This window comes from Panthera pardus, unplaced genomic scaffold, assembly GCF_024362965.1.
Source record: "Panthera pardus isolate Hobbes unplaced genomic scaffold, ASM2436296v1 HiC_scaffold_8, whole genome shotgun sequence".
Classification (NCBI taxonomy): Eukaryota; Metazoa; Chordata; class Mammalia; order Carnivora; family Felidae; genus Panthera; species Panthera pardus.
Window position 1 is genome coordinate 8,582,588 of NW_026527013.1, and position 12,584 is coordinate 8,595,171.

The 12,584-nt window shown below is 55.7% G+C and overlaps 1 protein-coding gene across 3 annotated transcripts in view; it reads left to right on the plus strand.

The window, feature by feature from the left end:
- Positions 1–12,029, plus strand: part of LDLR (low density lipoprotein receptor) — a 30,606-nt gene extending 18,577 nt beyond the window's left edge. For all 3 annotated transcript variants that reach the window (XM_053898508.1, XM_053898510.1, XM_053898509.1), the window contains exons 9-18: positions 1,159–1,330; positions 1,422–1,649; positions 4,213–4,331; positions 4,541–4,680; positions 6,706–6,847; positions 6,959–7,111; positions 7,358–7,540; positions 9,918–9,995; positions 11,027–11,184; positions 11,807–12,029. In XM_053898508.1, the coding sequence (XP_053754483.1) occupies positions 1,159–1,330; positions 1,422–1,649; positions 4,213–4,331; positions 4,541–4,680; positions 6,706–6,847; positions 6,959–7,111; positions 7,358–7,540; positions 9,918–9,995; positions 11,027–11,184; positions 11,807–11,842 (1,409 nt within the window). In that variant the 3' untranslated portion in view covers positions 11,843–12,029. The remainder of the gene's footprint in view (positions 1–1,158; positions 1,331–1,421; positions 1,650–4,212; positions 4,332–4,540; positions 4,681–6,705; positions 6,848–6,958; positions 7,112–7,357; positions 7,541–9,917; positions 9,996–11,026; positions 11,185–11,806) is intronic.
- Positions 12,030–12,584: the final 555 nt, after the last annotated feature.

The window sequence follows — 12,584 nt, forward strand, 5'->3', positions numbered from 1 at the left end:
TACAGCACAACCGCCAGAGTCGGGACAACGTGGGTTTGAGTCCCAGCTCTGCCGTTTACTAGTTGGTGTGACCTTGGGCTAGTCCCCTCCCCTCTGAGCTCTGATCCCCTTCTGTATAAAGGGACTTTGACAACACCCCCGGCCTCCTAGGAGCGTGAGGATCAGTGAGGGAAAACGTGATATGAACAGCACTGAGCAGAATTTCCTGCCCTAAGGAATCCCTGTGGACACATTAACTTATCATTTCTTCATATTTATGTTCCAAAATGTAAAATGCTGGGGACCCAGTGTTTTATTTATTTTTTAAAGTTTATTTATTTTGAGAGAAAGAGAGTGCATGAGCAGGGGAGGGGCAGAGAGAGAGAGAGAGAGAGAGAGAGAGAGAGAGAGAGAGAGAATCCCAAGCAGGCTCCAGGCCCTGCACTGTCAGCACAGAGCCAGATGCGGGTCTCGAACTCACACACTTTGAGATCGTGACCTGAGCCAAAGTCAGACGCTTAACTGACTGAGTCACCCAGATGTGGGACCCAGTGTTTTAAAATGTAGGTTTTGTTATCATTCGAGCATGGTGAGGCCAGCAGATCAGGAGACGACCCCACTGGAAAGATTGGTTGTTACAGTTCCCAAGAGGAGGGGGCGTGGCAGCCCCAGGGGCCATACGGGGAAGCGCCAGGTTGCTCAGAGGGAGAGTGAGAGGGGGCACACGTGGGCTGGAGCCTCTTGTGGTTTCCTCGGGCATGAGGTGAGGCAGGGTGAGCAGGCTCACGACTGGCTGGACGGGAGAATCCCAGCAGGCTCTGGGGCCGGGGCGCTGCTCGTGCTGTCTGGTGTCTGTCCCAGGGTGACCCGGGCAGGCGGGTGGATAGTGGCCCAGAGTGCGAGAGCCCAGTAGAGGGGGTGGCAGGTATGGGCTGGCTCGTTTGCACTTGAGGCGGGTTGTGAACAGTCCCTAGGAGCTGGCTGGCCCTGGGAGGGGTTGTCCCTTCTGCTCTGCAAGGCCCAGGATGTCAGGGCCTCAGAACCACATGGTTAATACACTAGGGGGGCCTTTTCCGCCCCATCCTGGGTGTCTTCTCTGGTTCAGTCAGACCCCAAAGGGTGACAAGCGGGAATCGGGGGGTCCTTCTGCTCCCCTGAGCGTCCTTCCTGTGTTCCCAGGCACTATCGCCTACCTGTTTTTCACCAACCGCCACGAGGTGAGGAAGATGACCCTGGACCGCAGCGAATACACCAGCCTCATCCCAAACTTGAAGAACGTGGTCGCCCTGGACACCGAGGTGGCCAGCAATAGAATATACTGGTCCGACCTGTCCCAAAGGAAGATCTACAGGTGAGCCTTGGAGCCACACCCAGCGCTCAACCCCCGGTGGCGCGGGGGCCCCTCTCACTGACGCTCTCCTTCCCCTGCTCCTCCCCCTCAGTACCCAAATCGACAGAGCCCCCGGCTTCTCCTCCTATGACACCGTCGTCAGCGAGGACCTCCAGGCCCCCGATGGGCTGGCGGTGGACTGGATCCACAGCAACATATACTGGACAGACTCCATCCTGGGCACCGTCTCCGTGGCCGACACCAAGGGTGTGAAGAGAAAGACGCTCTTCAAGGAGAAAGGCTCTAAGCCACGTGCCATCGTGGTGGATCCCGTTCACGGGTGGGTGCTGCTAAAGCCGAGGGCCACGGAAGGAACGGAGAACACGGGCGGGGTTCAAAAACTGGTTAGGGCTCCAACCGGGGAAGGCGTGTGCCCGAGCTGGATTGTCCCCAGCCACAGCGGCTCCTGCTCTCAGGAAAAAGCAGGACCTGAACAGTCGCCCTTCCCCCACCCACGCTTTGGGAGCCAGGGGCCGATCCCTCTTGAGGTTCGCTGTGGTCCCCGAGATGGGAGCGGGCCCTGGAAAGCTGTGCCCTCAGGACGAGAGCCCCAAAACCAGAAGTTAGAATATGGATTTTTTTAAGTTTATTTATTTAGTTTGAGAGAGACGGTGTGAGCAGGGGAGGGGCGGAGAGAGAGGGAGAGAGAAAGAATCCCAAGCAGGCTCCATGCTGTCAGCACAGAGCCCGATGCGGGGGCTCAAACTCACAAGATCATGAGATCAAGACCTGAGCCGAAACCAAGAGTCAGACGCTTAACTGACTGAGCCACCCGGGCGCCCCAAAGTAGGGATGTTTAAAATGGTATTCAAAATTAGTACTTATTTAAATCCCGATTTGGGATTTTATGGCCGAGTATCCTGTGCCTGGGTAGGAAAGGTCAGAACAGTCAGCTCTGATGGTAGTTTTGGGGAGGACGTCACGGGGAGTGAAGGTCGCCACGCCTCGGAGCCCCCAGGAGGGTGTTTGCAGGGCCCGCGGCTGACTCAGCAGCTCCGGGGCCCACTTGGGGGGTACCTGTGTCCCCGCCCCGTGTACTGCGCCTGTTACACCACACCTGCTGGGCGTGGAATTGCACAATTCTGGAAGGGCAGCCTGGCGGCAATAATCAGAGGAAAGGGGAACTCGGGAGAGAAGCACGAATCAGGTGGGCTAGAGCTGGGGTGCAGGTGGGCCTGGGTCCCCACTGAACAAAACATTTGTTCTCGTTTGGCGGAGGGCCACTCGGTTGAGTGACTTTATTCCCGCGGCTTTCAGAAAGAGAGAGACTCCCGGAGAAAACCCCTTAGATACAAGTCGTGGTGCGTGCGTGCGTGTGTGTGCGTGTGCCGTCTGCTCTTGTGTTTCTTTCCCCCCGCAAATAGCCACACGTGATCACACAGTGTTCATCTGGCTTTTTCGTTTGGCGTATGGGGTTCATTCCCTGTTGGCTTGTTGAGCCACGGTTTCCTGGTACCCAGTGTGTGGAAATTTAGTTATTTTTCCCCCTTACCTCACACAAAGGCTGCAGATACCTTTGAATGTGAGTCACTGCAGTTTACCTGCGGGACTTGTAGATTCTAGATTCTTCATTCCGGAAGTTGGATTACCAGCTCCGGGGGGTACGGGCGTGGATAGAGCAGCAAATTGTCGTTCAGCACCTGGATTGTGAAACCGACCCTCCGTCCTGAAGGGCACCCGAAGACTCCTTTCCCTCACTGTCGGCAGTAGGTTTTCACTCTTGCCAGTCATTGTGGGGAGACTGCCGGTACGTTTGTCTGCTTGTGAGTTCGAGCATCTCTTCAGAGGCTCAAAAGCCATCGGAGATCCGCTTCTAAGTGTAGATGGGAAAGCAGCGAACGCAGGCACGTGCGCAGGGATTTGTAGCCCCACGTTCGCAGCTGCCAGGGTATGGGCCCCCCCGGCGGACGAAGGAGAAACTAAACGTGGCCCGTCCACCCAATGGCATTTTACTCAGTCTCAAAAAGGAAGTAAATTCTGGCACCAGGGACGAACCTTGGGGACATTATGCTAAGTGCGAGAAGCCAGACACAAAAGGACACGTAGTATAGGATTCTACTTCCAGGGGGTCCCTAGAGGAGTCCCATTCATAGAGTCAGAAAGCCGAGTGGTGGGTGCGGGGGGCTGGGGGAGGTGGAGGCGGCATTTAATGGGGTCAGAGTTTCAGTTTGGGAAAGTGGGAAAGTTCCGGGGATGGCTGGCGGGGATGGCTGCATGGCGGTCTATGTGTACTTAATGCCGCTGGCTGGATACTTAAAAACGATCAAGATGGTTTGGGGCGCCTGGATGGCTCAGTCGGTTGAGTGTCCGACTTCAGCTCAGGTCATGATCTCATGGTTCACGGGTTCGAGCTCCGCCGCGTCGGGCTCTGGGCTGATGGCTCGGAGCCTGGAGCCGGTTTCGGATTCTGTGTCTCCCTCTCTCTCTGCCCCTCCCCCACTCATGCTCTGTCTCTCTCTGCCTCTCAAAAACAAACATAATAAATAAATAACAAGATGGTTTATGTGGCGTATATTTTGCCACAATTAAAAAAAATCGTTTTAAAGCAAAAAACAAATTATAAAATTAAAAATGTATAAAAGCCTTCAGAAAGGCTGAAGGGTATACATTACGGGTCCCGGTCCTGACGTTGGAATCAAAGTCTCCCTTTGTTCTTGAAGGTTCTAAATCCTGCCAGGTCTCCCCATGTTGCAGGCACTAGGGTAGCAGAAGAACCAGTCCAAGGTCTCCTTGGGGGGCTTCTTACAATTCCTGGCCTGCTGCTCCAGATGGAGGCCGCTCTTCGGGGCACGCTGGGCGCCTCCCCCACTGACCTTCTCCTGTTCATGCTACTCTCCCACCAGCTTCATGTACTGGACGGATTGGGGAACCCCCGCCGAGATCAAGAAGGGGGGTCTGAACGGCGTCGATGTTTACTCGCTAGTGACGGAGGACATCCAGTGGCCCAATGGCATCACCCTGGGTATGTCCTTGGGACCGTGGTCCCTGGGGTCCACACGGCTCCCGAATGGGGTTGTCACTCATACATGGTGGTGGGTTGTTGGGGCTACTTTTCTGGGCACATCTCCGCCGGGTCCTTGGGGGTGCTCCTTCCTGCGGGGAGTGGAGTGGCCAGGCCCGGGCCCCTTGGGCGTCGGCGTGTGACCTCTCCTTGTCCACTGTGGGTTCTAGATCTTTCTGGTGGCCGCCTCTACTGGGTTGACTCCAAGCTCCACTCCATCTCGAGCATCGATGTCAACGGCGGGAACCGCAAGACCGTTTTGGAGGATGAGAAAAAGCTGGCACACCCCTTCTCCTTGGCCATCTTTGAGGTGGGGGCTGGAAGCAAGTGGTTGCTCCTTGGGCGCCTGAGGGGATTCACATCCAAGTCCCGGTTACTGAGCACGACTGACATAGGAGGCATAAGCGCTCGGGCTAATGGGTCAGCCCACATTGGCTAGTTCATCCAAGCCAGGACTAACTTAGAGACTGTCTGTGGCTGTGAAAAGGTCTTAGATCTGGAGTTATTTCTATTTTCTTCTCATCAAAAGAGTCAAAGATTTGTTGCTTGGTTTTTTGGGGGTTTTTTTATGTTCATTTTTTCTTTGAGACAGAGATCACAAATGGGGGAGGGACAGAAAGAGAGGTTGAGAGAGAGAATCTCGAGCAAGCTCCATGCTGTCAGCACAGAGCCTGACGCAGGGCTAGATCCCACAAACCATGAGACCGTGACCCGAGCCGAAATCAACAGTCAGACGCTTAACTGAGTCACCCAGGGGCCCCCACGTTGCTTTTTTTTCTTTTCTTTTTTTTTTCTTAAGTAAACTCTACCCCCAGTGCGGGGCTCGAACTCACAACTCTGAGATCAAGAGTCACACACTCTCCCAACAGCCCTCCGAGCACGCCCTCTCCAAAAGAGTCTTAGAGTAGGAATTCTCCCTTGGAGGCCATCTTGCCGCCCAGGGGACATTTGGCACTTTCTGAAGACTTTGCTTGTTGCACTTGAGGGGGGGTTACTAGTTCCTAGTGGATAGAGGCTGGTGACCACCCTTCAAAGAGAAGAGGGGACCAGCCAAAGTGGGTTGTCTGGCCCGAGTAGCGCCACAGCGGAGAACGGCTCTGAGGCAATGTTGCTATATTCGTACACCCGTGTTCAAGCAGCGGGATCCACAACAGCCCAGAGGTGGAAGCGACCTGGGTCCCATCAGAGCTGATCTGCTAAACAAGATGTATATCTATACACTGGAATGTGGTTCAGCCTGAAAAAGGAAGGAAATTCTAACACATGCTCCAACACGGACGAGCCTTGAGGGAACTAAGCCAGACACAAAAGGACAGATGCTGTAGAATTCCATTTTTTTTTTTTTTTAAACTTTTTAAAGTGCGCATGCGGGCGAGCCAAGGAGGGGCAGAGAGAGAGGGAGACCGAATCCCAAGGCGGCTCGAACCTCAGATGTGGGGCTGGAACTCATGAACCGTGAGATCATGACCTGAACTGAAATCCAGAGTCAGAGGCTTAACCAGCTGAGCCACCCACGTGCCCCTGTAGAATTCCACTTACATGAGGTCCCTAGAGGAGTCCCATCTATAGAGACAGGAAGTAGATGGGGGGGGGGGACTGGGGGAGGGGGGGGGAGTCAGTATTTCATGGGGACAGAGTCTCAGTTTGGGAAGATGAGAAAGTTTGGGGCATGGGTGGTGGGGAGGGCAGCACAACCATGTGAATGTATTTCATGCTACTGAACACACTGAAAAAGGGTTAAGATGGTCAGTTTTGTGTGTATTTTATACATTTAAACTTTTTGGGTTTTTAAAAATGTTTTTATTTATTTTTGAGAGAGAGTGTGAGCAGGGGAGGGTCAGAGCGAAAGGGAGACACAGAATCTGAAACAGGCTCCAGGCTCTGAGCTGTCAGCAGACAAACTGTGAGACCGTGACCTGGGCCGAAGTCGTCGGACCCCCAAGCCGACTGAGCCACCCAGGCGCCCCACAATTAGAACTTTTTTATTTTGTAAAAAATTTTTTTAATGTTTATTTTTGAAAGAGAGAGAGAGAGAGAGGGGCAGACAAAGCATGAGCAGGGGAGGGGAGAGAGAGAGGGAGACCCAGAATCCGAAGCAGGCTCCAGGCTCCGGTCAGCACAGAGCCCGACGTGGGGCTCAAACTCACGAACCGTGAGATCACGACCTGAGCCGAAGTCAGACGCTCAACTGACTGAGCCACGCAGGTGCCCCAAAACTTTTTTTGAAGAAAAAATAAACGAGGCTAGTACCACCTAGTGCTGCTTCTTCCCGGAGACTCGTGTGCCCTCTGCCCATGGTTAATGGGATCTGCCATCTCTTTTCATGCCCACGTAGGATAAAGTATTTTGGACGGACATCATCAATGAAGCCATTTTCAGTGCCAACCGCCTCACAGGCTCAGACATTAGTCTGCTAGCAGAAAACCTGTTGTCCCCGGAGGACATTGTCCTTTTCCACAACCTCACACAGCCAAGAGGTAAAGACGGGGTGACTGCCTCCCCCCTCCGCTTCCCTGCTGTTATTTCTGGAACTTTCCAGAATTTTCTAATCTTGTTCTCACCCTGACTCCCTGCCTCTTCCGCCTCAGGGGTGAACTGGTGTGAGAGGACGGCCCTCCGCAACGGTGGCTGCCAGTACCTGTGTCTCCCGGCCCCACAGATCAACCCCCACTCACCCAAGTTCACCTGTGCCTGCCCGGATGGCATGCTGCTGGCCAAGGACATGAGGAGCTGCCTCATAGGTAGGGGCACCAGCCTGGGCACGAGTCCTGCTTCCGCCACCCTCGTGTCTGTAACACTCGTGAATCTCCCGTTTGGAGTACAACCAATGATGGAGTAACAACACCGTTATTAGCGGGTTTCAATTTTCACTACGTTGATTTTCTATGTGGCCAACGGCACGCACTTCCTCTCCGTTGTCACGAGCAGCACGGTTATCAGAGGGGCACTTGGGCCACGGGGCACTCAGGAAATGTTTCTTCTTTCAGAGCCCGAACCTGTCGTGACCCCCCGGGCGACCTCCACGGTCACGGTCAGGCCAACGGTGCGCTCCACAGCCGTGAGGACGACAGTGCGCCCCCCAACCGCGGAGCCAAAGCACACAGCCGGCCCGTGGTCCGTGGCCAGCCCTGAGTTCACCACGCCTGAGACGGTGACAGTGTCCCACCAAGGTAGACGTCGGGACTACCCTGGGCCCTGGTTTAACAGCTCGGGCATCTCGATGGGCCAAGGGAATCTTGGTGAAGGGATGGAGTGGGCTTAGCTTTCGCCCCTGCACTTTCTGACCTGGCCTGTGCCTCGCGGAAGCCTCCGTTCCCCTCTCTGTTAAATGGGGCTGATAACAGTGCCCGCCAACCCCCCCTAAGGCGTGTGAAGGCTTTGGGTGCGTGGTGGCGGCTTATCCCAGAGGCCTCCAGGCACAGGGACCTGAAACATTATCGAGGCCCCTTTGATGACCTGTTTTCAGGCACTTGCCCAACAGGGCCAGGGTGAGGCGGTGAGGCACTCCCTTGGGCGCCATCTGAGGGCGTACCAAAAGCCCAGCACTTAATATTTTACTACATTATTTTTTTTTAGTATTTTTTTACTGTTTATTTTCGAGAGAGCGAGCGAGCGCACTCGTGACAGAGCATGAGCAGGGGAGTGGCAGAGAGAGAGGGAGACACAAAATTGGAAGCAGGCTCCAGGCTCTGAGCTGTCAGCACAGAACCTGAATGCAGGGCTTGAACCTGTGAACTGTGAGATCATGACCTGAGCCAAAATCCGATGCTTAACCTACTGGGCCACCCAGGTGCCTCTTTAATGTTTATTTTTGGGAGAGAGAGAATGAGCAGGGGAGGGGCAGAGAGAGGGACAGACAGAGGATCCAAAGCAGGCTCTGAGCTGACAACAGAGGGCCCAATGGGGGGCTTGAACCCACAAACCGTGAGATCCTGACCTGAGCCAAAATCAGATGCTTAACCGACTGAGCCACCCAGGTGCCCAACTACATTAAAAAAAAAAAAAAAAAAAATCACCAAACTATGGGCCATGGGCCAAACACTTGGTTTTGTAAATATAGTTTGATCAGAGCCAGGGTCTCAAAGAGGCAAGTGTAGAGTCAGATCCTGTCTTCCTAAAAATGTGATCCTTTGTCATGGGATCTTGGCCTTAATTTTTATTAAACAAAAACCAAAAAACACCACACACATTAGGATGTTACTTGATTACTAAAGTCTTTTTGGTGAGAGGCAGGGGGGAGGCTCTAAGTTTTTGCTTGTGGGTAGTGCCTCGTTGTCCTCACCCTACCAGTCTCAAGGTCAGAGCTGGGCTCTCAGTGAAATCAGTGGAAGACTTGCCATTCATCTCTTTGGCCACCAGAGGGCCCCTGTCCCGGAGTTCGATCAGCTAGAAAATGGAGCCCCTAGACTTTTTTTTGGCCAGAAAAAAAAGGGAGGCATCAGCAAGTTTCAGACATTTTCCCCCACTCAGAGTAGCTAAAGCCCCTGTGCAACCATAAACAAGGTAAAGCGGGGACTGCTGTGGTCAAGGGAGGCCGGGAAACCTTTTTGCTTGGGGGTGCCCCTGCTTGAAAACCCATTTCACAGACAGGCCCGTCTAGGGTGTCTCGATTTTGGTGAATGAGTCCTTTTAAGGGAAAAACTTCTCAAAGATCTTGCTGCTGCCTTATTTATTTTAATGTTTATTTATTTATTTACTTTGAGGGAGGGGGAGGTGCAAAGAGAGAAGGAGAGAGAATCCCAGGCAGGCTCTGTGCTCAGTCTCATGAACCATGAGGCCATGACCTGAGCCGAGATCAAGAGTCGGATGCTTAACCGACTGAGCCACCCGGGCACCCCACCTTAAGTTATTTTTGTTAAAAGTTTTCTTAAATCTGAGCCGATGTCAAAGTAGAAAGTCCATGCACCCAGGTGGGGTTGACTTTAACTGGTGACCTACTACATGTGGCCCAGGTGTGGTCTTTCAGTCTTCCCAGCCTGTTTGCCTGCTTGAAGGACTTTAAACTTTGATTTGCACGGGGCCCTTACAGGGCTCAGGTGCACATTCATGGTTGCGTAACGAGGTCTCCCCCAATATTTATTAACTGGGGACAGTTGAGACAGGACTAGGGCGCTTCGGCGCGATCCAAGCCAGGCACTGGGGTTGCTGCACCGTATGGAGTCACGTGGTGGCCGCTGCCCCACCCAGAACGGTCTCATTTCCATCAAATGCAGACCCAGGGTGAGAAATTCCACCAGCGACCTCACCAACTGTTGAGAACGTACCTGCAGGCTTTTGCCTCCCAGACCGTTGGCCCCTTTCCCAGAGCCTCGTAACACCTGGCTGAAGGGCCCTCTTAAATCCGCTCCATAACCGTGTCTGCTAATGAATAAGGCCCCAGCGTGGTGCCTCCCAAACCCGGGAGTCCCTCCGAGTCGCTTTGAGCTTTTAAGGACGCCGAGCAGCACCAGGCGTTTTTCTCGCGCGTGTCGGCGGCCGCACACCTGCCGCGTTTTCCGTGGCCCTCGCTGTGGATCCGAACCTCACTTTCTCCCCTCTCCCGTGCAGCCCTGGGCGACGCTGCCAGCAGAGGAGACGAGGAGAGACCGAGGAGCGTGGGGGCCCTGTACGTCATCCTCCCCATCGGTAAGCCCATCGGGCCCGCCCCACTTCCCGGCTCCCCGCTGGAGGACCGCCCTGCCCAGCCAGCCGGTCCGGTCCACCCGTACGCCCAGGATGGGGGCGCCCCCCCCCCTGGCCCACGTGCCCTGTTCATCACTGCGGCCCCCTTTGTAGCTCCATTCACTCAACAAATCCGGTCGAGCGCCTGCTGTAAGGCTGCTTCTGGGCCATGGGGCCGCAGCTGTCCCCGCTGCTGGGTCGCAGGGAAGGCCTCCCGCCACCAGAGGGGCGCCTCCTGGCAAACGGTGCTCTTGTAGGGGGAGTTTGAGGGGTTCTACACCCCCCCATCCCTGTCCATCGTAACTCCGTTAGCATCACACCTGATTTTCCTTTTCTAAGGAAATCCTTCTGAGGTGTCCCTTCCCCACCCCCAGCCCACTCACAGGACCTGCACTTTAGTGCCCAGTGGCCGTCTGGCTCTGAGTTGACAGGTGGCAGTGGGACCCTTGCCTCCCGAACAAGGCCCCCACCCTGTGTCCTCCCAGCAGACCCTGAGGCTGTCCCACGCCCTGGGCAGTGGCCAGGGTTTTTGTTTGTTTTTTGTTTGTTTTTACAAACCTGGGCTGGGTGAGCCCTTGGCTGTCCCCTGGATCTGGGAGGGGCAGGGCGCACCACCCGGGGGTCCCCTCATAAACGAGGCAGAGAGCACCCAGATGGGAGAAGAGAATGAGTTTGGCCGTGTCCATAGAGAACAGTCCCATTTCTGAAAGAGCCCTGTGTGTGGTGACTCAGAAGCACCTGGAAGAATCGACTGCGGTCGGGTATTTCCGGGGCGAGCCAGTCACAGCGGGCTTCGAGTTGGAGATTGGTCATGTGTATGGATAGGTTCCCCACCCCCACCCCACCCCCCCGACCCCGCAGTGGACAAGTATGGCTTGAAATTGGAACAAAAAAACCCTATAGAAGTCCGAAGCCGGGAGTTTGCAGGCGGCATCACTTGGGGACGTAGGGCTCTGGGGCCACCCGCTGACCGGGCTGGCCACCTCGCCCTGCAGTGCTGCTCATCCTCCTGGGCTTCGGGACCTTCCTTCTCTGGAAGAACTGGCGGCTGAAAAGCATCAACAGCATCAACTTTGACAACCCCGTGTACCAGAAGACCACGGAGGACGAGGTCCACATCTGCTGCAGCCAGGACGGCTACACCTACCCTTCGGTGGGTGCCCTGTGCCGCCCCGGAGGCCCCCTTCCTCCCTGCAAGGCTGTGAGGTCCTCCGGGATGCTCCCGTGGTGGGGGACCGGCAGGGGGACAGGGGATCGGGAGAGGAAAGAAAACAAGAAAGCCAGTGGGGGCTGGGAGGGAGGGAGGGAGTGCGATTTTAGATAAGGCAGCTGGGGCAGGTCTCCCTGTGCAGGGACAGCCCTCGAGCAGGCTGGTGTGCTTGAGGAACGCAGAGGTGGCCGGAGCGGGGGCTTGGGGTCTGTCGAGGGAGGAGCCGAGTGACAGGGACCATGGCAGACGGAGCAGGGCCTTGTGGGCCACGGGGAGGATTCTGGCTTTGCTCTTAGAAGGTAGGAGCCAGGAAGGGTTCTGAGCAGAGGAGGGACTTGACCCGGCTCAGGGCTCACAGGCGCCCTCCCCTGGCTGTGGGAGGAAAGACCGAGCCCCAGGTCGGGAGCCCAGAGCCCAGGGTGGAACCCGGTGTACTGGTTCAGGCCCGCGATGGGCCGGGCTGGCCTCGGGGTGGGGCCGGGAGGGAGCGAGGCGTAGGTGGCCTCTTGCCATGTTTACCGAGTGTTGGACTGATCGCTTCCGGCGTTTATCTTTCTGTTGACAGAGACAGATGGTCAGCCTGGAGGACGATGTGGCCTGAGCCGCCGCCTCGAGTCCCGTGCTTCCCCGGAACCTGCTGCCCGACGCGGGCAGGAAGAACACTTTCTCCCAGGACCCTTGACCCGCGCCACACCCTTCCTCCTGGTCCCTGCAAAGAAAGAAGTGACCGAAAGCACTGTTGGTGGCCACAGCCTCAGCGCCGGCAGCCGCTTGGCCTGCCTGCCAGAGCTTTGTTTTATATATTTATTCTTCTGGGAGGCAGAATGGGCTTCCGACGCTGCACACGCAACAGGTTGGGGTTGGGTTTTTTTTCTTTCTTTCTTTCTTTTCTTTCTTTTCTTTCTTTTCTTTCTTTCTCTAGGAATAGCGGAGAAGAGCAGGCCAAAGGAGCTGGGAGGACATCTCTGTCCCCTCCAGGGACCGCTCACTTCTCCCCCCGCCTCCCGACGCACTGACGGAGGAGCACGGGGAGAGGCGGTACATGGCTTTGAACCGCGAGAGCAGGCACTACCCCCGAGGTCCTGGGTAGCTGCCGGACCCCCGCCTCTCTAGCCCGAGCCCCCAAACTCAGGAGTAAGTGCGTTCACCCCTGCCTTGCTGGACGGCCAGAGTTAGTTTTGCTCTGCTCCCCCCAGATCTGGATCAAACTAGGGTTTCCCCAGCGAGGTTCGTGCCCTCCCTTGACGCCAGGACTCTGGCGTCGCCGTGGCTCTGGCCAAGTGCAGCATCCCGGGGGGGGGGGGGGGGCACTGAGGCCCCCCCCTCCATTCCCCGAAACCGTG